Source organism: Hakea prostrata, chromosome 3 (assembly GCF_041222555.1).
Source record: "Hakea prostrata isolate BN-2017 chromosome 3, UWA_Hpros_2, whole genome shotgun sequence".
NCBI lineage: Eukaryota > Viridiplantae > Streptophyta > Magnoliopsida > Proteales > Proteaceae > Hakea > Hakea prostrata.
In genome coordinates, this window is record NC_142602.1 from 73,357,050 (window position 1) to 73,382,911 (window position 25,862).

At 39.8% G+C, this 25,862-nt stretch overlaps 1 protein-coding gene and 1 non-coding gene across 4 annotated transcripts; both read right to left on the reverse strand.

Moving 5' to 3' along the window:
* Positions 1-1,465: 1,465 nt before the first annotated feature.
* LOC149023026 (GPI transamidase component Gpi16 subunit family protein) lies at positions 1,466-14,614 on the reverse strand. Of its 3 annotated transcripts, XR_016172505.1 has the most exons (7): positions 13,708-14,614; positions 12,319-13,542; positions 8,043-8,189; positions 7,772-7,952; positions 7,118-7,318; positions 4,335-4,443; positions 1,466-1,945 (listed from the first exon to the last, which is right to left on the reverse strand). XR_016172505.1 is itself a non-coding variant. In XM_089150900.1 (6 exons), the coding sequence occupies exons 1-5, from the start codon at positions 13,933-13,935 to the stop codon at positions 7,134-7,136; spliced, it is 1,965 nt and encodes a 654-aa protein (XP_089007026.1). In that variant the 5' UTR covers positions 13,936-14,614; the 3' UTR covers positions 1,466-1,891; positions 7,118-7,133. The 3 variants fall into 3 exon arrangements, 2 of the variants coding, with proteins under 2 accessions (XP_089007026.1, XP_089007025.1); XM_089150900.1 differs by lacking the exon at positions 4,335-4,443 and having other exon boundaries at positions 1,466-1,891; XM_089150899.1 differs by lacking the exon at positions 4,335-4,443.
* LOC149023027 (small nucleolar RNA Z267) lies at positions 6,309-6,379 on the reverse strand. Its single transcript, XR_016172676.1, has one exon. It is a non-coding gene; the product is annotated as a small nucleolar RNA Z267 (small nucleolar RNA).
* Positions 14,615-25,862: the final 11,248 nt, after the last annotated feature.

Sequence of the window (25,862 nt, forward strand, 5' to 3'; positions counted from 1 at the left end):
GAAATATAAAATGATTCAAGCTCATACAAAATGATAAAATAGTTAATAAGTTGATAGTGTTGTTTTAAAACATAAATAAATTCATACTCCATAATTCTATATTGATCTCTGAAAATCTCTCATTGCTTTGATGATGGGAATTGAAAACCTCTCCCATTACTTTGGTGATGGAAATTGAAAACCCCTCCCATTGATATCCTTATTCAACAAAAAAAAAATCATATTCAAAACTTTGTTAAAAATCATATTCAAAACTTTGTTAATGATAATTTAGTATTGATATTTTTTTCGTAGTTAAACAAAATTATATTTTAGTTACAAACATAGCTATCTGTCTTTAATATATTTTTTTTTCTTCTAAAATATCACATTGGAGGTAAAAAAAGAGATGTCAATATTCATGATGAGAAGTTGGGGGTGTAGATTTGTTAGACATTAATTCTCTATATACTAGCTTTTATTATTTATAATACAATATATCGCCTTAATAAAAAAAAATCAATGATTTTTTGGAACTAAAAATGACTTAGTTCGAAAAATAAAAATTATTTTAAAAATAATATTAAAGTGAACTCATAGTCTAATATGATCAAAATGATTGAAGGTCAAAATCGAGACTTATAATTATATCAATGTTGATGTGAAGATTAGGATAAAAATCTAATACATGATCAAGGTCAAATTAACATTAAGACTAGAGCCAAAATTATGGTCAGGATCGGGCCAAAATCAGGTGGATGCTTAATACATTGGTAATGAAGATATAATTTATTTTTATTAACTTTTTACAAAACATGATCATGTTTTTAAAATTTGACGCATGTCAAATATTCACCCATGTGGATTATAATTAATTCCTCTCCATATGAGTGGAGGGTCCAGACTCAAATCAAGGCCAAAATCATGGGCCAAGATCAAGATCAATATCGGGACCAGTATCGGGGTCAAGATCAGAGGTCAAGATCGAGCTCGAATTAGAGTCAAGATCAGGGTCAGAATCAAAGCTAAAATCAGGGCCAAAATCAAGGCCAGAATCAGGACCAGAATCAGGGCCAAGATCAAGGCCAGAATCAGGACCAAGATTAGGGCCAAAATCAATGACGGGGTGGGATGGGTTGGGCAGGCCAGAGAGTAATCCTAGGCCCGCCCTTGGCCCTAGTTTAGGGCCAGAATATTTTAGCCCTAACCCGCCCTTAAGGCCAAAATCTTTAGCCCAAGCCCTATTCGGGCTTAGGGTGGGTCAGGGGCGGGTCAGGGCCAAACTTACACCCCTGGTTTGAATGACGATTAAGAACAGATATCCAATCATTATTATTAATTGTTATTACAGATTTACAGACATTTTGCATTTGTCTCCCCTACCAAGCTTCAATTCTAGTCCAACAAAACTAGTCCAAAATAGAGCACTCTGACCGGTGACGCATGAATTGCTGAGGACAACTGAGCAGAGTTGAAAAAAACGAGATGAACAAACTTGATCATTTTCCATCTAACTGAGCACATCAAATGACATAGAAACTGGTCAAGAAAAAGTCTAAACCATTTCAACTAACATAACACATCATGAAGAAAGATAAGCATTATGCCAACTTCTCAATTTGATGATCCAAAGAAATTCCCTAAAATGAAGGACAAGAAAACAAACAAATAAAATACATTGACATAGTATTACAAAATTCCAACACCATCTTCTCAACGGAACCTCCCCATTTCAACTGGCTTTGAAGGACTCGAGAAGATGATTTCCAGATTGTTGTTGAAGGGAAGCAACATGAACTTCTGCAGAAATAACATGTTTATCCTTCTATGCACGTGTCAATCTCATCTTCTTCAAAACCCTCTCTTCTTTCTTTCTGACATGCTGGTTGTCTATCCTCAACCCAAACTTTTTCTGAATACTGGTGTAAATGATTTATTATAACTCCGTCTTCTAACAAGGAGTATCCTGCAAGATAAAACAGTATTTAGAGAAAGATATGAATACCGACACCACTCAAAACAAGTCATAGGTCCATTAGCAGAAGAGTGAAAGAGTAATAAAAGTTTTAAACAACCCATTAGCATGCTACCAAAATATTAAAACTAGTGACTGGTAATATGTTCCAAACCATAGAGCATACAAGGACACCAATACCCTCAAAATAACAGTCATATGCCAAATTCTAATTTTCCTTCAAATAAAACTGTAGTACTTTAAGCTTATGTTCATTCCTTGCATTCAAAAATATATTCCCTGATTGACTCTTCTCCAAAAATAAAGTAATTAAAATATGTTCAATGGCTAATAAAAAAAAATTCATGTTTGTTGAGAAACTAGAATCTGTTAAGGGCCTGTACAACTCTCATACAACCAATGATTCTGGTTATCAAGGAACCCTTTTAGTTGATTATCAAGGGAACTATTATCTGCTAAATCTATCCTTGAATTTAAAGCTTCCATGGATGTTTTCTGGTCAAAAATACTCTCCTTCTATGGCTAATAAAGGGCCATGAATTCTCTGGATTGAGCTTTCCGAGTTCTATGATGATAAGTGAAGACAATTACCACATAAACATTAAATGTTATATCTTACCCCCAAAAAAAGATAACTGTTATAGATCCTTCTACCATTAAAAAGGAAAACTGTTGTACACCCATATGCAAACAAAGTATTCCTACCTAGTTGCTCATGCGTTCCTTACCTAATAATTGATCAGTTTTTTGACCTCTAATGTGCACCAGTGCTTAGAGCAAGGGACACTAGATTCTCTAGAGAACAGTAAGGACAGCAATAGGTTGGGTCTGCTATAGGCAGGGGGTTATTTTAATTTGTAACACCAACCTAAACCAATTTCTCAAGAATGAGTGGCGCAAAGCAACCTAAATAAGGGTGTCAATTGCATACCGAAACCGTTTAACCATACCGAACAGCGCCATCTAAAACCGCACCGTACCATACCGTTCAAAATTCAATACGGTACATACCGAAACCGAATTTCTTCAGTACGGTTCTGGTTTTAGGTACTCATACCGTTGGTATGTACCGAAACCGTACCGAATTGGTACCGTACAAAATTAAGGGATATAAATTATAATTTTACAATTAAAACTTTACTTTTACCCTATCCCTAATTCTCTATTTCAGTTTTTCGTTTCATCATTCACTCCTCTTCTTAAATTTACTTGTTTTGTCTCTATTAATTAGATTTACTTGTTTTATCTCTGTTAATTTCAAATTCTATTGATTGGTTGCTCATAATTTCATTAGGAATCTTAATGAACTAATAACAAATGTGGCATAAGTTCATTTGTACAAAAATTGTACCACATTAGATACCGTTTTTAAACCGTTTTTCCGTAACGATTTAATACCGAAACCGTACCGAACCGTTTTTGTAAATACCAAAACCGTACGTACCGTTTAAATTCGGTACGGTACGGTATGGTTCTGGTTTTCAGTATTCAAAGCTGGTACCGAACCAAAATACCGAAACCGTACCGATTGACACCTACCTAAAGCAGAAAAGAGAAGAGGGGCAGGGGAGGTAATCAACAAAGCCCCTGCTTCTAGTTTACATTGGACAGTGAACTTTGTTTCTATGGCTACAGATTGCATACATGAAGAGGTTTTTCATCTCCCATCCTAAAGGAAATATGTGTCCATGGAGTCATCAAAGAAAACATAATGTAAGGTAGTCATGGCTTCCTTCCCTTCACGACAGAACAAATACCAATTGTGCAGAATGGGAAACTGTCTGTGGGTACTTTTGAAGGGATTAAATTCTAACCCTTCAACCCAAACACATTAATTTGATACACCTCACCAATGAAAGCAATTAAACCATAATCGCCAAAGAAACCCAAGAATACTCAAATTATTGGAAGCATATAGCAACATAGTGTAGTATTCTAAGCAAAAGACCCAAAAAAGTAGTCAACAAACAAGATCATTAAAAAGTGAATAGTTCATGTCATATGGGACAATCCTGGCACACCTAGGAGAAGGATATTAAGGTAATAAACCAAACAAGAAAGGAAAAAGAGAAGAATCAATTCCCACTAAAATCTGGTATGGAATGATGATGAGAAACAGATTTCCAATCAGAACTGTTAATTGTTATTACAGAGACATTCTCAAATTACAGAAGCAGAACTAATCATCTGTTTTGAATAATGGCTACATTGTGGAGTCTTAACACCATAACAACCTCGAAAGGAAGATGGAACTAAAAACACAGAAAAGACAGAAGCTATCATATTCATAAATGAAATAAAAATTTAAAGGGGGAAAAAAATGCACAAATATATCAAAAAAAGAAGAGATCTTGGAACCAGGGAGGGGGGAATAGGTTACCTAAATGAGGGAAAATGAGGAGGCATGCAAGCGAGAGGAGTTCTTGAAGCTTTAAGGGTGAAGTGAAGGAAGGGCATTGGGTTCCTCGGACTTCAGTTGGGATTGCATCCTGGAATGTTTGCAAGGAATCAGGAAATGGCATACTCTCAAAACTATTTAGAGAGACAGATACCATTGCGAATCACATGTGAAAGATTATAAATAAATTTCTACCCAAAAAATACTGAAGAGAAGGAACATGATGGCTTTCCAATGTAATGTACATGACTTCGAACTGAAAAAGCAGAGACTGAAAACAATTCTCATTGCAGAAAAGTGCAGAAAGTATTCAAACAAATCTGGTAAATTCAGGATGCATTACTGAAGCCAACTTAAATGTTTTCTGGAAACTTTCAAATTACTGCTATGTCTCATAAGAAAAATTTTCAGAAGAGAAAACTGTACATAAAAGATGTAATTCCACCACACTCCCAAGTGAGAAAACTTTCCACCAACTTCAAAACCTAAGTGAAATTTCTTTCACCAATTCATATATCCTAAACAAAACAACCCCCCCCCCCCCCCCCAAAAAAAAAAAAAAAAAAAAAACAGAGAGACAATTGGGGGACCAGGGTTTTCTTCACTCATACGCAAAAGATCTGCTACTTGGTTTGAAGATAGTTGACGGACTTTTGATCAAACCAGATATCCCCAGCTTTAAAGCAAGTATGATGCCACAACAAGAAGTTGGATAGAGAGAGGAACCTTCAGAGGAATCTCTGGTTAAACAATGGGACGATTCAGAGATGGAGAGAGGAACCTTCGATCCACGCACATTGGAGAAGACAAACCAAAGCTGGTGTTCTACTCATTTCCATGCGACTTGGAGAAGACAAAGTCAGGTTATAGTTTTCCCTGATGAAATGGATTCCATGAAATCCATGTCTTTTACACCATGGGTCTAAAATGTGGATTCAATCCTAAGATAAGCTATTAAGGCGTCTCAACCGTGAATCAGACTTCAGGGTAAAAAAATGTGGATTTGAGTGAACCATCTGATTCTAGTGAATCATCTTTTTTTCTTTTTTTTTTTTTTTTTTCGACCAAAGGGTTTTCTAAATGTTAATTCTACCGAAACTGATTCTAAAGAATTACAAACCAAATGCTTCCAAATTCTTTGATTGTTGCAATACTTAACGTAATGCTGCCATGGTGTGAACCCAATTTTGTTGCTTCCATATACTAAAAATCAACGAGTTTGAAAAAGTTCAACTGCAACAACTGGTCTTGTAATCTCCCATCTCAGAGCATAGATGCTACCATGTGTTAGATTGGAGAACATTGTTGTTAATGTTGCCACATATTGAAAATTGTCCATTAAATTGGATTTGATCTAAATACAGATAGCTACTATTAAGTCAACATCAGTGTTTGAATAGGCCATGGATGCGAGAGAAGTCTTTGTTTTTGCTTGGGGTTGGATTGGTTGGTGTTAGCGGTGGACCCAGACACAGCCTAAGGCCCTAAAGTGCCTAAACTTAAGTCAAGAAGCAGAACCATTTAGTGTTTGAATTGACCATGGATGAGAGCCATTTCCACCTAATGATGACTAGAAACTCAACAAGACCAAGCAAACTCCCAAACAAAGAGGAATCAAAGGTTTTTCATGATTGTCATGAGCTGCTGCCCTGTTGTTTCAATAACTGCAAAATGACCAGCTGCAAGTAGTCTTCTGCTAATTCAACATAGTTTTCTCCCTCCATGGATTTGTAACAATGCCCATATGTTTATGCCATTTTATTCATGATAGAAATTAAAAATGACAAATAAATAGCAAGACATTAAGGAATACAACCGAGTTCCCTACGAGAACCCCAAAGGGAATGACTCCCCTCATTAATTTCAATGGAGCCTAATATTCCTGTTCATCCTATCATCAATTGCACATGTGAAATACATTGAAGAGCACTAGATTGGAAGGTAGATCTATGGAATTAAGTGCCTCAAGATTAAATTCTTTTCATAGTATTAACTCAAAGTATATTTAAAATCATTAGAGGCACTCAAGGAATATGTACGATACAATGAAGTTGCAAAACAAAAACCAAATAAGAGACTCTACATGCATCTGGAAACAAATAACATAAACGAATAATCCCAATTTAGATTTCCTCAAAACCTCTATCCATACCAACGAGAACCTCATCGATGCTCTCAAGCACTCCAACCACATCATTAGTTGTATTAAGAAGATTTTGCAGCCCAACGCTGAAACCTTGTGAAGTTAAGGAGTACTAGATTCCGATATTTCAAAGATGATTATCTGCAACCCACGCAACCAACTCAATATTTGATGTTTTTAGGAGGATGTTGCAATGATGAATGAAATGGATTTTAATCACTCCTCCTAGCTATTTGCTCTGCGTCTGTGATGAGTAAACAGAATTAGGAAAATGAAAAGGGAGGCATTGATAAGCTTTGGTTGCCTTGAGGATGAATTTCTTTGGCTTTTAAGATACAGCCGATGGTCATGCTCACTTCAGAAAAGTTTAATTTCAGTTCACAGATTTTGAGCAACTAGCACAGTGACCAGATCCAAGAATGCTTTCTAGGACTGTTCCTGAGGAGAATGAACTAAAATCTATTATGACCGTCCGCACAGGAGTTTCAGCTACTATTCCATCAACAATAAATCAAACGGGCAAAATAGAACTACAGGGAAACAGTACAGCACCCAAGATCAGAATGATACCTTCAAAAATTACCAAATTGGAATTCATGCAGATATTGTACATGAGGGATACCTTTGATTCTTGTCCGTCATTCAGAAAAAAATTGCCAGCCAACAGCAATTCCTGCCACCAATAAGACTTTGAGTATGAACTTAGGAGTCAGAAACATTGACGATGGCGGTGGTTGTGACTGCGATGGTTCTTCTGGTCTTCCTCTTAGCTTTCTAATCAACTTTGATAACAGCCGAGGCAATGGACCTCCTTCCCTGGAAGCTGTGAATGAAACGAAAAACTGTCAAGAGCTTGAAAATAAAAATATATACAGACAAAAGCGAAGGGGTAAAAGAAGACATAATCAATTGTGGCCCTCAACAATTTTGTATGGTAAATATGGTTAGACTACCACACTGCCAATCAATGATCTTAAGAATTAATTATAACTTCTTATCTGGATTTAAACCATCCCTAACAGAGTGCAAGTAAAAAAATTCAACATATGGGACCCAAAGGTACACAGGATTGAACAAATATTTAAGCTTGAAAGGAGAAACCATTAGCATGGGTGCCAATCAGCTGAATGACACCAGCAGTATAGGCTGTAGCCGTAGGCAGACTGCTTTAATCTTCCATCACATAAGATGGATACTGCTTTAAACTGAAGGTGCCATAGCCTTGTCACAAAACTTCCGTCCTCTAGATCAACACCATGTATCATTTATGAATTACCTTGTTTTTTTAATAGTCTTTCTTCCTCACCAACCCGCCTCCTTAATACATTGAGCAATGATCCAAAATACAACGCAAACACCGTGCATGTGATTGTAATCACATTGTAAGGCATGCTAAAATCAGGAGTGGCAAGAGGCACAAGTAATATTTCTGTGTATGACCGAACGGGATTCTTCTCCTGCATGCCAGTTCCATCCAATGCAAAATATCAATAAAGTAACGTGCAAGATGAACATTCCCAGGACAAAAATACTGGCTGAATTATTACCTGAAACTTCAATAACAATGGTGACTTGCTGGACTTCTCATTAAGAAAATACATACTTGCTTCAAAGTCAGGGAAACTAATCACAGCTGATGGAATGTCAAACCCCTGATTAGCATCTGGAGGATATTCATCGATGTGTAATAATCCCTACATCAATTATAAAATTTCAGAGGTAAGAACATTAAAATAAAAACCAACAGGAAAAACTGGTCGATAAGAAGGATCATATGGTAAACTTTTAGCCTATGCAAGTGCTACTGCTACACAATGCTTGCCAGAGGACTGCCAGGTCACTGGTGAGTTGTACTTGATTAAAAAATGAAGATTCCCAGGGAAATGTATCATGAGAAGTTTAAGAAAGCAAATCAATTACTTCTGAAGCAGAGAACAGAATAGCAATCTGTTTAAACAAAAGAGGTTCAAACAGAGCTCACAAAAGAAAAGCTTTATACAAGTTAAGGCTTAACATAGGCCTTAAATGAAGGAGATATAACTGTTTACAGATAAGAGAATTAGACGTCTTCACTGTGGTTCTTGTTGACATATACATTTATGTTGACAACCCCCCCCCCCCCCCGATTTTTTGAAATTCCCCTACAGAGACCCCTCTGGCCATGTGGTTCTAATAATTGCCCTCCTCCCCCACCCCCCACCCCCAAAAAAAAAAAAATAAATAAATTCTGGCTCCGTCCCTAAGCATGAGTCGGAGAGTAGTGATGTATACTTTTATGCTCTGCCCTGTGAAGTTGTACCAGGCTGTTCTTTGGACATTATTCCATCAAGACCAATATATATGTTTTATCTATAACTTCATACCATTATTCCATCTCTAGATAAACTTAAGCTTCTTGCAGAGGGATACTCCTCCATTAACAGGCTGACATTTTATCAGTGGATTAATTAACATCTAAAAAAGAAGGTTTATAGACACATATTAGCCAGTCGGTGCTGTTATAAATGGTAATTGATGGATGAGACAGAGAGAAAGCTCAAGCACAAAGAATTGAATTTTGACAGTGACGTAACCAGGGAGGACACTGACATTTTCCCCATGGCACTACATGAAGGCAGGACCGGCAATTTCGTCATACTGGTTCCCATTGGATGCAACACACCTTGAGGATCCGAATCCTACTCTTCTTTTGTCATTTGATCCTTCTTTGTTAAGTTATGAAAGAGTCCTAGTCTAGCCAAGCATCCTTATTAGGAAAAGGGTTCCTTTTGTTGGGAACCCAAAAATACTTTTATTTTTGAGTTTGGGTTTGTCTTTTTCAAGTGATTAAAGAGTCCAAGTTAGGGTAGGAGTTCCCACTTAGAAAGGAATCCCTTAGTTAGAGTCCACTCCTTACAAGGATTCTAGATCTACTCTTATTTTACAATTTGGATTATTCTAGGATGAGTTATGATGGAGTCTTTGTTAGAGAAAGAGTCCTTAGTCCAAGCGGAGTCCTAATTAGAATCATCTTCTAAGTTTGAGTCCTAATGTGAGTTCATTCAACTAAGGCAGACTCTGATTAATTGAATGAATTGAGATTTAAAGGAAGAGATCAGGTCATGTGTTCCAAGGAGGAATCCCACAGCTGTGTGATCTTTAATTTTCTCCAAAATTTAGACTTCTCCTCCTTCAAGCTTGCAGCAGCCTAGAGACCTTCAAACTTCCAGCAGCCTTCGAGTGACTTTCCTCCCCAAACCAATTAACCAAGTACAACCCCAGCTCCTTCCCTACCCCTTTCCACCCTCCCTTGCTCAAACCTGCCCCGTCTTCTCCTTATTCTTCCTCGCAGCAGCAGCAGCCCCATCCCCAACCAAAAGCCTAGAATTCCCCTCCGTCGCACCACTCCTCTTCCTCTAATCATCCTTCAAACTTCATCACAGCCCCTATACTTAACTAATTTCCTAAAACCTGCTCTTCATCTTCAACCTTCAAATCCTAGAAACACTAAGACAATTACACCCCTGCAACTCTTCAACCAATCACCCAACCTAAACTCGACCCTAACCATACCCCTCCCCTAGAAACCCTAGAAATTATACAACCCTAAATATCATATACCCAACCTTGAGAAATAATTCTGCAAGTAGAAAATCTGTTTAAACAGAATTGTTCCTTTAATTTTCAGCACTACAACCTTGCTAAACCCTAATAACTCCTCCCAATCAGTCCGCAGTTCCTAGACCCCCTAACCTAGATCGAAGGTTTGGAAGTCAAATATCCTTAACCACAGGACTTAATTAATAATGTATAGCTGCTGTTTGAATCAGAAGACTTAGTTGCAGAAGTTTCAAACCCTAGTTCAGTTAAGTACCCAAAGCTGCAGGGTTTGGGACATAATTAGCTTCTGTCCCTGAAATTACGCATACATTGACCTAGAAAAGTAGGGTTACAACCCTAATTTACTGCTGGGTCTCTAAGAGAGGATCCTGAAGACCGGCCCCTGACTTTGGGGTTACATCAGATAGGTGACAAGTGGATAAAAAAGCTGAAGGCTAAATCTTCTTTTTACCTTTTCATGGCAATCATTTTCAGATATGAGCTGCTAACTAGATGTGTGGTTATTGGGTATTCTAGATGTTTAGTTATGTTCCGATTTATTTTGCATTACTAAAACAATGGCTAGATTATCTTCTTCTTCTTTTTCTTTTCTTTTTTCCCTTTTTTTTTTTTTTTTTGTGGGGGGGGACGGGGGGCAGGGTTGGGGGACACGGTGGGGTGTCGGAAAAGTAGTTCAGTAAGCCATTATCAGTATGGTAATGAATACAGTTCAAAACCAGAGACAATACATAATTTACAGTTAGAAATAGAATGGTTTCTAACACAAACTGAAGCTCCTTTTCTGGGTTTCCATGACCTCTGATTTCTAATCTAGAACCAACAAGGTTATGTACATTAGTAACAAACTTCTAATCCATATTTTCTTCTTGGCAACTAACTCAACTTATGGATGAAACTCTTTATTCTATTACCATCCCTTTTATCTATTTATGTATTTATTTGAGGTATGCATATTTTAGTAGTGCTATAATATGAACAAAAAAAAAAGTAAACTTTTACATAGGCAGATGGCTGTGCTGCTCTTCTAGTCACTTTCTAATGTATTCTTACTTATATTAACTAAGACTTACAGGTTTTTTTGGGCTAACAAGGGTGTCCAGGCCTTCGGCCTAATTATTGCCCATGTCATACAATCCCCACAACCACAGGATCAGATCATTCAAGGATTTAGTGGTTAGCCATTACATGTAAGTGAGTAACCTTGAACAGATGAGGGGATTCAAACCATGGTTTGATATATGGCCAAGATCTTGCGAGATATCTCGCTTTTTAAAGAAGGCGAGATGAGATGAAGGGCACGACGGGATACAGGGTGAGATTCCCACATCTTGCTTGAGATCTCGCCTATCTCGTCAAAGCTCACCATATCTTGTTGGAACTCTCAATTTTTTTCCCTTTTTTTTTGCGGATTCCAGCTGGATTTTCACTTACAACTACTCTTAGCACATCTACCACACCAAAGGAAGATCAATCATTCTATGCTTGTCTTATGACTTATGACTTATATAGAACTTCTAATGGTTGTATAATTTTATTATTCTATTCTTGAGAGTCGAGATTGTGATACTCATATGGATAGAATTTTGATGACATTAAAGTTATTTGATGTATTTGATACACAAGTTCACTTATAAGCCTTAAAGGTTCTATATCACGTATTATATAACCTTGCATTCCCTAATCCTGTAGCATTTCAATTTCACACTTAAGGTTGACTTGGAACTCATACTTAGGGTTGTCTTCTCACAAATCCAAGGCCACTAGTATGTTCAGAAGGCAAATTAGGCTAACTACCAAGCTTGAGCCCAACATAGACCCTAAAACCCACCGAGGTGGGACATCGAGCTGGCCCAAAAAAAAAACCATATCTCGTCCGAGATGTTGCCAACTCAGTCGAGATCTAGGTTTTTGGAAGGGGCCAGATCTCCCTCGAGAGTGAGATCTTGAACCATAAGTCAAACACAAGTCACCTATCAATTTAGGCCGACACTCATGCCAAGTCCACTACCATACAAATAAGACGTTTTGTTGTATTAGTTTTCTAGATCCTGAGAAGTCTCACCTCCATCCGATATCAATGAGGATACACATTAACATTGCACAGTCATATCCATCTAAGCTTGCAGCCAATGGTGTATTACTTCGTGTGACAAAATGACTTAAATTCTGACCTCAAGTTATACAGAACAGAAAAACAGAAAGAAAAAGAACCATCGAGCATACCTTGTCGAACTCTATGGTTAAAATGGCTGATTTCATATCACAAGGGAATCTCAGCAGCATCTCCATCAGTCCAGGTGAGACCCTATCTTCAGAAGGTGAAACCCGAATTTTTTCTATAGTCTCCGAAACATCTTGTGCTTCTCCGTTGACAAATATCTGAAGAGTATGAAAATAAACTTTGACATACCAAGGCACAACTTGGAAAACATCAATCCGCACCTTACAACCATCTTTATTGGCATTGTCACCCAAGAATCCCTTGACAAATTCTGTAGATTTCAAGGTGATAGCAATGGAACCTCTTGCATTCCCACTACCCATCAAGAACCTACTTGCATGAAATGGTGCTTGAGGTGATGACCAGAACATTGGCTGTTTCCATGTCAAACTAACATCAAATGGCTCATTATCACTGTATTTCTCAATGGAAAACTCATAAAGAACAGCTGAGCTCCCACCATGCCCATTTTCCACCTCTTCAATTACCCTGTCGGGACTAGAAGAGAGGTTAAATATTGAATTACTCCAAGAGCCAGGGGTTGTTTCAGCAACCCAATTTTTCTCATTATTCTTTCCCAACTCATTGAGTTGAGAGCCTAGATTCCTATCAAGTCCAATGAATACTGTGCTAGACTTTGCAAGAACACATTTTCCAGTAATTTTTCTTCCAAATATTGAGCTTAAAGACCAACTCGGCTGCAAGTCACTAGGTTGAAGAACAACAGTAAGAGTCTGCTCAAGCAAAATCTCACGTTCAACCCCAACCTCTGAACCCAATTCAGTAGATATCAACTTTAAACGCTGTGAATGATAGAATCCTTTATAGATAGAAGGTCTATCCATTAATACAGTAAGCCCAGCTTTATCTCGACAAGGGAGCAACTTCAGCCAGGGAGTGAGGTTCTCAGTACAAACAGCCTCTCGTGGCAGAGCACCATATCTTAGGGTACCCGAGAACGATTGAAAGCTCCAATGTGGAGAAGCATAAGCAGTAGATGATTCCAAGAAGTTGATCGAGGCACAGAAGAGACCCGAGAGGGTATTGGTCAGATTTTTCCAGGTTGAATCGACCTGGTCAGAAGGAACATCGAAGACGGCCCACAATTCAACTCCGGGAGGTTTTGCATTCGCGCTTGACACAGGATCAAACCCACCCCATCGTTGGTAGTTCCAGCGGCCTTGTGTGAATGATAACTCCATCTCGCGAATCCGGAATTTTTGAACCTAATCAAACCAACATTAAAAGCCATTATTTATTACCCTTGGCACTTAAAACTGCAGTTCTGAAGACGGCAACAATTAATAAACCCTAGATTCTCAACAGAAATGAAGCTGCTCATAGAGTGAAAGGTAAATGCTAGAACATAGCTTGATTTTCAGGAAAGTTACCAGTTGAGCAATAGCTTTAGGGAAGAGACGGTGATGGCGGCCATGGGTTGTCGATGGGGGAGCTTTGGTGTCAAAATGGAAATGAGCAAGGACTTTCTGATCTGGCAAGGGCTTCAGAAGCAATTCTTCAGAGAACTCTTCTTCTTCAGTCGATCCAGCGAAGATTGGAGAGAAAAAATAGAGGGATATCACAAGAACAAAGAGAATTGACCGTAGAAACAACATCATTGGGCTTCAATGGCGAACCTGGGACTACGCGGGCCGCCACTAAAGAAGAACCAAACGAAGCTCGCAAACGGATGATCGTGACTCTGTCCGGCCTCTAACCATGATTCTGATTTCTTCGACCAATTCTTTCTGTGTTTTTTCGTTGATGCCATAGTTTTTGCCCATTCGGCAAAAGATTCATCGGGATGATTTATTTGTTTCAAAAATCCAGACCCAGACGCAGAGTAAGTAAACCTATAGTTCAGGTGGCGAACGCAGAAAGGGAAAACAGGTGATTCGAATTTTTACACATGAGCGCATGATAAAGACTGGTAGAGAAAAGTGGAAACGCAAGAACTTGTTTAAACAAATCCTCACTAATACTAGCCGCAACTGTCACCGGTGCAGTCTTCCTCTAATGCGATCTTCTTTACTATGAAGGAATCAAAAACAGAAGAAAACGAACCCCACAATTCCTTTGCCACCGTAATGGATCTTCAAATGCGAACTTCTTCTTTTTTTCCTTCCTGTTCAGATCTGTAAATTCAGAAAATTCTTCCAATTGGTTCAAGGTTAGCAGCCGAAGCAACTGCTGGGGTTACCTATCCAACTGTCTCTGCCGCTGGTGGAACCTGATATCGATCCAACGAGTTCGAATGCGAGCGAAGGGAAGCATGCCAGAGCTGTTACAATTGCTTCACCCGGATTTCTAACCCGTTAACCTATGGTTTCAGGACCGCGAACCCGGGCCTTGAGTCGGCAACAACCGTGGACCATTCGAGTTGAGCCCGAAGGTTCGGAGGAGGACCAAATGATCGTGGATGAACCTAGTGATGATTTGATAACTCTCATGGAGTTTAAAAGAAGAGAGAAGATTCATCACGATGGTGTTAAAAGGCGGTTTTGGCATATTCGTAAATCGGCGATGGATAATCCAATGGAGACAAATAAGGTATCAAATCGAAGATCGTCGAAATACCTTTCCAACGAGCTAAAATTCACTGAATTCCGAGTCCGTTTGGGGGTCCAACCATGGACGGAAAGTTGGGCCGGTTGGGTGAACCAATCCCCCACCCTATTTTCTATTTAGGGGCAAAAACGGAATTTCGGATTCTTAAACCCTATTTTATGTTTTAACTCATCCGTAGCCGCATTTTATTTTACAAGAACGACTTTGAGGCTGCGGGAAGAGGAGAAACGAAAGAGGGGGCGATTTCCATTCTTCCGGAGGCATTCTGATTCGAATCTTCAAGAAAATTTCAAGAAAGGTTAGTTTTATTTAATCCTTCTCTTACTCACAATTTTGTGAGTATTTTCTCTCCTTCCCTTTTGAGGAATCTTGAAAGGGAAGCATGTTTAGGTTGATAGCTTATTTCTCAATTTTCATTTTAATGTCGCTTTCTAATAAATGAGTTATTGGTGCAATCCCATGATAAGGGTGATTCATTTTGACTCTCTAGGTTACCCACGGGTGATTTATGAGAGCCAATTTGGGGCACTTTGATTTAGGTCAAATTAAATCAAATTGAGAACACCCTTGTGATCTTTTTATTTCCAATTAATTTTTCCCCACAATTTCATTTCATTTCGACTTCAATTAAAGACAAAATTATAACTTTTAGCGTTAAAATGGTGAGTTAAAACCTAGAGTTCTATTTGGGGTTGTTACGGGAATATTTTTACATATTTTACTAAACCCAAATTAACTCTTATTTTTATTTGGTTAATCCTTTTGCATGATTAGGATAAATTACCCAAAGGTTATTTCCTTGTGGGAAGAGATATTGATCTGTGGAGAAATATCAAAGTAAAAGGTGAGGAATAACCAACCCATTACATTGAATTGATTGTTGTTGTTTTATATCTTTTGATAAATATGAATTGTCATAATATATGTTTATCATTATTACTTATGATGTTGCTTCTTGCTGTGAAATATATTAATGTTGTTATGATATGGAATGTGAATGTATGTGAAGGGAGAAGAGAAATATTATTATTTCTTCTACCTTGTATTATCTGTTTGGGTTGTGGGTTTGCCCATCGCCCTAGTTATATGATTGCTTAGTTGTGGTTGGAGAATGGGGAATGCCCTTTTGGCATTTCTGCCATAGGATACCAGAGGAGGGGGTATGGGACGCATTCCTATGGTGCCCTTGGCGCTTTCCCTAACTACTGGTTGGCATATTTAGGGCATGTCTAGAAGTGTTGGGCTAGGTGACCTCTTGAGTACTACTACTCTTCCGGCAGGGGTATTGAAGCCGGTTAACCCGTGATGGTAGTGGCTGGGTCCTGTATCGAGCAGGCCCACTATCATCATTGAGAGGTAGGGTTGCATATAATAGATAAGGGCTCATGGGCACTCAAGACCGGTGAAACGACCCGTGAGAGGACATGGAGATCATCCTATCTATTATATGTGGATGATCACTGGGTTAAGGGATGTAATCCAACAGATGCCTCCCGTTGAGGATTACATTCATAGGTGGGAAGGTATTGAACCAACGAGCACTAGGCGTGAGGGGAGATATCCGGACCATTGTAGTACGAGATCGTATGACCCCGCACCGGGCTTAGGTTTGTCCCCGGCACGCGCCGATCTTATGCCAATGGTGATGTGAGAGAGTGGTGACTTAATCCCCAACCATGGCTCGATGAGACTTTACCCAACAACCGCGGAGAACCCAACGGACGTGCTTAAGTGCCGTGAGGGAAGAGTGATGAGACGCCCAAAGAAGATCGGTGTTTGACTTAATGCGTGTCTACTTTAGAGACTACATTATAGAGTTAGGAATCTCATATCATCACTTTGCATTTGTTTATTTATATTATTAAATACATGTTTGTCTTATGAATGTTGAAATTGGAATTGTATGAAGATATGATGTGATTGTGTTACCTCACCGAGTTCTATGAACTCATTCCTTTATTTTGTTGTTTCTTTAGACTGTTCTACAGGTCATGAGGACCCTTTTTTCGTTGAGGATCCCTTATCAGGTGGTTACCCAGACGGTGAAATTGGAGACGAAGTGGAGGCTCATGACTCTTCCTGTTCCTGCCAAGACTGCTCTTATGGAGAGTCTTTTCCTTAGAATTCTTTAGATTATTTCCGCTGCAACATTATATATTCTTTCTTTTCGTATAACTATGATGTTCAGTTTTGAAAGGATTTTGAATATTGTAATCCTTTCTTTTCATTCTTGATTATTAAATACTTGAACCGATTTATCTCTCGGTCCATTTAAATTTACTTTATCATGTATTGTATGGAATTGTCCCCGAACCTAGATCTTGCGGTGTATCACCCCCACGGTATTCGGGTATGACCGGATCCGGCTGGGTGGGGTGTGACGAAGGTGGTATCGAGCCAGGTTCATACAAGTCCTAACTTTATATGATACAGTAGGGGCATCTGAGTCATCGATCCATAAATGACTCTATTGAATAGGAGTGAATAATAGGCTTAACATGAACTTAGGAAAATTTTGAATTTTTCAAGTGCATAATGAATCCAATTTTAATAAGATACAATAAGCATATGAAATCCAAAGTCACATATGCTATTAATCCAACTGAAGCATAAATCATAATAAGTATATGAAATATCAAAATTCATAACTGGTAAGATTTTAGATTCAAAATATTACAACCCCATATCAAGTGAAAGAGCGTGGACAAACACGCATAATAAATTATATGTTCGAAATAAAATAAAACTGAGTGGAACAAGTAAATCTCTAGCGCTCTGGCGGGGGCATGTACTTGACGAAGGAAGTTCTCCCAATGCTCGACTCGGGCATGGATGTCTCTCATTCGTCGGACCATCTCCTGCTGTTGAGTGTGAATTTCTACAATTTGTCGACCCATAAAATTTTGATTCTCATTGTACTCTTCCAATTGCGGCCAAGAGTGTTTCCCACATGGCGGGATCAACTGCTATCGTGGAGCCTTCCTACTACGGGAAGACTCACCCTTCTCCATGTGACACTCTGTTGGCACATGCTTCTGTTGCTTACCTCCTTCATCATCATCCGTTAAAACTGGAGAGTTGGGTCCATCTCGAATATCCATTTGAGATATAAGTTTCCTCCCAATGTTGTCTCCCATATTTTCTCTCAATTCTTCTGTGCCAGAGAAGTCTACTCCAAGTGTTTGAAGATTCGAGTTAAGAGACGCCCGTGCCCAATGTGTGATACCTCCGGATTTTGCACTTTATGAATCATTGCACACCGAATGATGTATGCAAGGTCTATGCGATATCCCACATAAATGGCGAAAGTGATGAACGCCGCATGATCGATATCTCATCTTGATGCCCACCTTTGGGCAAGATGTTGCGACTCACAATGCGAGAAATAAGTCTCGGAGAAGGAAGCATGTTTCTCCCCAGTCGCACGTGATCGCACTCGCGATTGCACAGCATCGAAAAGATGAGGAATCTCTCGGTGTAATTAATGAAATCATTCCCACCCGGTGGAATCCACCTCATCTCATCGGGTACGTATGGTACATCCATAATTGCAGCTAATAACTCAGTGTTGAATTGGATGAGTGTACCTCTAACCCGAGACCGGATAGTGAGAACGGTTCCTCCATCGTTATCCGGAAGCTCCAAAGTCGATTGCTGTAAAGTATCGGATCAAATCGGGGTAAGCCGGTTCGTTGAAGTTCAGCATGCTCCCCATCCTAGTGCTGCAAATCTTTCATATACCTTGAATGGAGCCACTGGAGCGGCTCAACGAACCGTTCATACTCAATGAGACGATTTTGGAAGGAGTTGAGATACAACGTTTCGCTTCGACGGTGTTGAATAATTCGGGATGTTGGACTCCCAACTCGTCCACGACCTTTACCACGTGGAGCCATCCGAGTTTTTGGAAAAAAAAAATTTGAAAAGTGAAGAGAATAATATGAGGATAGTGGATCTAAAAGAATACATGAAATCCCACTTGCAAAAAAAACGAAAACCAAGCAAAATCTCACAAAAGATTATGTGGAGAAAGGTTACCTTTGGTTTCCGGATGATTTGTCTCGAGGTGCGTTTGAGCATTGTACGTGCTAGGTCGAAGCTAGAAGTATGGAAGACCTAACCCCAAAGTAGGAGAGGAAAGTGAAAAGGTGAAAAGAGGTGGAAGTGTAAAAATCACTTTTGGGGGTGGGAGATCGTATAAAACGACCCCCAAAGGCGGTTTCCCTACTGCGCAGCCAGGCTCGCAGACGGCCACGCTAGCAGCAGACGGCTGCGTAGCCGTCTACGCGTGCAGCGCCAGCGCGAGCGCCACACGCAGAGTGGTTTCCGAACGAAAAAAAAAAAAAAAAATTCACGATCTCTAATTTCAGAGCTGCCCGTGTGACCTAGCATGAAGCCCCAGCCAACCCCCCGGTCAAATCTTTTCTCTCATTTCAGATCCCTTCGTGGCTGAGCACCCCCACCCCCTTTCTCTTCTGATCTTTTCATCCTTCACTTTTTTTCATGCTTCTTTTAACTCATCTTTCTAGTTGATATAAGATTTATGTTTTATGTTGTGATTTTGGAATTAATGAGTTTTGGTGTTATCGGATGGTTAATTTGAGGAATCGATCGTCGGAAACGAAGTCCAGGGCTCTCCTAATGATTCCGCAGTAGGTAGATGGTTTCTCTACCTAATACTAAACCCCTACTCAGGTATCATACCCACACCACCTTCCACAACTCGATGTGTTCAACATTATAACAAACATGATGCACCAGCACACTCATCAATGCTCTCATGCAGTGGTGGCTTGGAACAGCCCCACCTAGCCCCCTCGCTACCTCCCGGTTACTCCTGTTGTATCTCCCCTGGACAATTCCTCAGCTTCTTCCCATTCTCATCACCCTTTTCCCATTTTGGAATGAGAGCTTTCCTCACTTGGTGTGATAGGAACAGATATGTGTCCACTTCAACATAGCTCTTTGACGCCCCCCCTTCTTGCCGCATCCATGATCACTGATTTTCAGCTTCCACTACTTCCATTTGACTCCAGAGTATTCTCCGCCTCTCTTTTTTTTCCTTCCCTTTTCTTTCTCTTTTCCTTGGCCGTTCTTTAGGCCATCCTTTTGCCTCAACCTTCTTTGCTCTGGTCGTTGGAGGTGAGAGAGACCTACCAACTCAGGAGTCTGCTTGGGTCCCACCTTTGTCACGATCAGGAGGTTCTCTTCCTTCCCCTCTTTTTCTTTTGATGTGGTCCCTTCCCTGGTACTACTCCACCATCACCTATCTTGCAACCCTTCCCTCCTCCCCTCTCGTTCGGCTTTTTGCTTCTATTCGAACCTCTCTTCCTCCCCGCCCCTTCTTCTTTCCCCCTCCCCTCTGTGTTTGTGCTCCATCCTCTTGTGCTCTTTCTTATTTTCTCTTTTATTTTTCCGCCTCCCTCTTTATTGCTCATCATTTTCTTCTTACCATCTGTTTTGTCTACGGGTTGTCCCTACTCCTCTTACTTATGTGTTGGACCTTGTCCTTTAGGACTTGGGCTCACTTTGTTGGATTGGGCTTTGTGCTTCTGCATGGATTGGCTACCTCCGGCTTCTCATTTCAGAGGTTCAATTTCATCCCATTGTGCCCCCTTTGTTCGTGATTTGGGAACATGGAGCTTTGTCTTCGTAGAACGTTGGTGCTACTTTCTTTTTTGAAGAAAGAGGAGTAGTCCATAGCCTAGTTCATGTTTTTCTGTTCCCGGATACCCCCGAAAAGAGAGTTGGAATTTGCCATTGAATTGGTACTGAGCTGCACCGTGTCCAAAGCTCCTTGCTGAATGGCACCCATGGAGTTAAAAGAACTTCAAGACCAACTAAATGAGCTACTAGGGAGAGGTTTCATTCAACCTAGTGTATCTCCTTGGGGAGCTCCTGTTGTTTGTGAAGAAGAAGGATGGAAGTATGAGGATGTGTATCGACTATAGAGAGTTGAACAAACTTACTATCAAGAATAGATATCCCTTACCGAGAATTGATGATTTGTTTGATCAATTGAAGGGAGCCTCAATTTTCTCTAAAATTGATTTGCGGTCGATATCATCAACGAGAGTGAAAGCCAATGACATATGTAAACGGCTTTTAGGACTCGATATGGTCATTACGAATTCAAAGTGATGCCGTTCGGTCCACTAATGCACCAGCTGCTTTCTGGATTTGATGAATAGGATATTTCATGATGTCTTAGATAAATTTATCATAGTTTTTATTGATGACATCTTAATTTATTCTAAGGATGAGAAAGAGCATGTCGAACACTTAAGATTTGCTTTGCAGAGGTTAAGAGAAAAGAAGTTGTATGCGAAGTTTTCCAAGTGTGAATTTTGGCTTTCACAGTGTGTTTTTGGGACATTTGTATCTGCGAACGGAATCAAAGTGGATCCAGATAAGGTCAAGGCTGCATTGGGACCAACCCAAATCGGTCACCGAATCAAGTTTCTTGGGACTTGCTGGATACTATAGGAGATTCATTGAAAATTTCTCTAGGTTATCCCCCCAATGACAAGATTGACGAGAAAGGCTAGTTCGTGTGGGTGAATCTGTGAAAAGAACTTCCAGAGTTGAGAGAGTTGACTTGCACCTTTTGCTACTACTCGGATTGACGTCTACACGATGCTCAGATCGGTCTTTTGTGTGTTATGCAACATGGAAGTGGTAGCCTATGCATCACGGCAACTCAAGGATTATGAACACAACTATCCCACCCATGATCTTGAGTTGGCTGCTGGTTTTTGCTTTGAGATATGGCGCCACTACCTTTATGGAGAGAAGATAGCCATCTTCACCACCATAAGAGCTTGAAATACTTTTTCACCCATGAGTTGAATATGAGACAACGTCTGTTGGAGCTTACGGACTATGATTGCATATCCATCCATCCGTAAGCAATGTAGTGGCCTGCCTTAGTAGGAAGAGCACTCTGTGACCTCTTCTTCTTTAACTTGTTGACTCTTTGTGAGGTTTGGTTGGAGATTTTACCGAAGGTTCGGTAATCCTTCCGCATTGACAAGAGGCCTACCCTAGAGATAGGTCATTACCTTCTCTTCAGATCCTTTGTTGCAAGAGAAGTTAGAGAAGATTTCTTCACCCTCGGGTGTTGACTTTACTTTATCCTCCGTTGCTTTGTGTACAAGGGAAGAATATGCTACCCATGAGATCTTGGAAAGAGATTTTGGGTGAAGCACATTACTCTTGTTCACCTGCATCCCGGTAGCACCAAGATGTACAAAGACTTGAAAGAGCACTATTGGTGGGTTGTCTGCATGTTGAAGACTTTGTCCGTGTGGAACTTGCCAAGGTAAAGCCGTTCACAACCATCTCTCTTTCAACCACTTCATGTCAGTTGGAAGTGGGAAGACATCACTGCTTCCACTTTCCTCACCAATAAGAAACCACATGTTGTGGACCTTGCAATCCCTTTTATTCCTATGAGATTACTTTACCATGACACCGTTTTTGGATAACGTAGTGGTTACTGTGTGCCTTTTTTCGGTCTTCCGTTTACTTCTTTTGAATCCGCTTTGGTACCCATTAACTTGAGTCCTCATCATCCCCAAACATCACCCTTCTCTTGGACATCTTCTCTTTTCCACTTGTTGGGATGAACACTTACTTGTGGTTCCACAACAACAGCTATCCTACCATTCTCACCTTCACTTTGTTGACGATTGTAGAACTCCCCTCTATTGGGATAGTTGGACGTTTTGGGTCCTTGATGCCCTAGCTTGTTGACTTGTTAGGAGAATCAGCCTATCTCAAATCCTTCTGGGACTCTGTTTCGTCACTTTTCGTCTCCCTGGTTTGGGTTCACTCGCTTTCCTTTTTCCTTTGAGATTTTAGAAGTTCCTTCTTATCTTCACTCCTCTTTCTTCTGTTTTCCATTTTCTATGCTTCTTCAATGCTGGCCCCCCTTTCCACAGAACCGGATTGGTCTTTGTCTTTGCTTTTCCTGGCCACTCTCCCTTCCTTTGTGAAGATTGTGAGATCCCGAGGCTTCTGGGAGTGATCCTTCCTATCCTCTTTTGCTCTCTCTTTCTTTTAGGTTAATCCCCTTTCTTACCTTTTTCCCCCCCTTTCCCCTCCTTCCCGTTGCCTCCTTGTTTTACCTTTTTGGTTCCCTTTTTCTTTCTTCCTTTCCTGGCAGTTCTCTCTTCCTTTTCCCTTTCCTTTTCTTTGTCACGTTTTGTACCACCCCACCCTATTTTCTTTTAGGGGCAAACGATTTTTCTTAAACCCTATTTTATGTTTTACTCATCCTCCTTTTTTTTCCCTTTTCGGGCAGGCTTCTCTCTCCTCTTCTTGTTTTTTTTCCTTCTCTTCTCCTTTTTTTTTCTCCTTCTTTTGGATCTTGCTTTTTGCTTTTTCTCTTTTCTTTTTTCCTTTCTTTTTTCCTTTTCTTTGACTCTCTGGTTCTTTTCCTTCCTTTTTCTTTCTGCCCCTTTTCTTTTTTCTTTTTTTCCTTTCTTTCTTTCACTTCATTGCATTTCTTTTATTTGGTGTTCCTGTTCTTTTTTTCTTTTTTACTATTTTACTAAACCCAATTAACCTTATTTTTATTTTTATCCTTTTGCATGTTGGATTTACCCGTTTTCCTTTGAGTTTGATCTTGATGTGTGATCACCCTCTTGTTTTTTTTTTTTTTCTTTTGATATTGTTGTCTTTATTTCTTTCTTGTGTTCTCTTCTTTTTTTTTTTGTTGTGTTTTGTTTTTTTTCTTCTCTTTTTTCTTTTTTTCTTTTTTCTTTTGTTGGTCCTTTTGCTTTTCTTCTTTCCTCCTTTCCTACTCTTTTCTTCTTCCTCTTCTCCTCTTTTCTTTGTTTCCCCCCCCTTTCCTCCCTCTGTCTCCTCTTTTTTTCCGATGTTCCCTCTCTGTTCTTTTCCGTTCCCTCTCCTTTTCCCCCCCTTCTTGTCTCCCTCTTCTTTCCCAACAACCGCGGAGAACCCAACGAGACGTGCTTAAGTGCCGTGAGGGAAGAGTGATGAGACGCCCAAAGAAGATCGGTGTTTGACTTAATGCGTGTCTACTTTAGAGACTACATTATAGAGTTAGGAATCTCATATCATCACTTTGCATTTGTTTATTTATATTATTAAATACATGTTTGTCTTATGAATGTTGAAATTGGAATTGTATGAAGATATGATGTGATTGTGTTACCTCACCGAGTTCTATGAACTCATTCCTTTATTTTGTTGTTTCTTTAGACTGTTCTGCGGGTGCATGAGGACCCTTTTTCGTTGAGGATCCCTTATCGGTGGTTACCCAGACGGTGAAATTGGAGACGAAGTGGAGGCACATGACTCTTCCTGTTCCTGCCAAGACTGCTCTTATGGAGAGTCTTTTCCTTAGAATTCTTTAGATTATTTCCGCTGCAACATTATATATTCTTTCTTTTCGTATAACTCGATGTTCGCTTTGAAAGGATTTTGAATATTGTAATCCTTTCTTTTCATTCTTGATTATTAAATACTTGAACGATTTATCTCTGGTCCATTTAAATTTACTTTATCATGTATTGTATGGAATTGTCCCTGAACCTAGATCTTGCGGTGTATCACCCCCCCGGCGCCCCCGGGTTGCGGCGGCCCGCCGCGGGGGGGGGGGAGCGACAGGCGCTGCCGCGCCGGTGGCGGTTTACGGTCGTTCCCCCTCCCCCGCCCCCCGCGGGTCTTGTTTCCCCCCCCCCCCCCCCCTCTTGTGGGGGGGTTTTTTATAGGGTGGTTCTTCCTTCCTCCTTCGTGGGCGGCTGCCCCTCCTTCTTTTTTGGGTTTGGTTTTTGTCTTTATGAGCCGTTGTGCAATAGACTTCTACTAGTTTGGACTAGTAGAGGACTCCTGAGATAACCTTTAGGTTATGTGATGATTATCCCTTCGATAATGATTATCCGCAACCGTCAATTCGAGTCTGCCATTATTAGGGTGATTACCCTAATCCATAAGTAGGATTAGGGCGAGCTTGCAGCCGAATAAGCTTTCTTCTTCAGCAAGCCATCTTAAGGATCCGGTTCGCTCGGGAGCGAGTCGGATCTCTCCGTCTCGACCGGGGTCGAGGGTCGGACCAGGTATGAACCCGGTCTGATCATAATCTCTCCGTATCACATAGAACACACATAGGATTTGCATTCTATAATTTCAAGAGGACTTCCTTTACTGGAAGCCCCTTGAAGCAGTCTCAAAAAAAAACATATGGTACCTAGGAACACGTTTTAATTTCCAGAAAGCAAACCACCTTCTTATTATACTATAGGAATCTCCATCCGTTTAGCGTATCTGAATCCGTCCGATACTAATAGGATGCTGATATGGTATACCCCTTTCTTAACGATTATTACTCATCCCATAAAATAAAATAATCCGATTAAGTTATTTATTTTGATTTATTTTTGTTGATTTTATAATTTTTTTATTTGAGATATGTGACTATTTTTATTAACTTTCTACTAAAATAACTACGAAAGTTACTAAATTATTAAATTTCAAACCTAGCCTCACAAATAAAATGATAAAGATGTCAACAAGTAGTTGAAAACCTATATTCAATCTATATACATGGCCGTTTAGAAGAATCTACCTAAGAAAATAATTATCCAATTATCATCCGAATCCGATGAATCCTTCCGAAAACTTGATAGGGTATTATCCGAATCCGTCCGAAAATAATAAGATGAGGATATGGTATTACCACTATCCGATCTGAATCCAATCCGTTTACACCTCTGAATCTATCCATTAAGCATATGTTTAGAATCAATGTTCAATATTTATCAAAGATACATGGTGTAATCCCAACCATGGAAAAGACAAGCCGCGTCACCATCTAAAAGCTGGTCATAGAATACTCGCACAGTAACAAACAAAGGCTTTATGTGTAATGGGGATCCAAATCCTCTTCACTCGGGAGGTTGTCCCCCAATGGCTCCGCCCTCACAAAGGGCCTGACAAACTTGCTTGTGGT

Excerpts from the sequence above, each read along its gene's own strand:
- LOC149023026 (XM_089150900.1), bottom strand. The coding sequence starts at position 13,935 with ATGATGTTGTTTCTACGGTCAATTCTCTTTGTTCTTGTGATATCCCTC. Across the intron at positions 8,190-12,318 it reads TAACCATAGAGTTCGACAAG|GGATTATTACACATCGATGA; the intron begins GTATGCTCGATG and ends TAATTGATGTAG. Across the intron at positions 7,319-7,771 it reads AAGACTATTAAAAAAACAAG|CTTCCAGGGAAGGAGGTCCA; the intron begins GTAATTCATAAA and ends TTTCATTCACAG.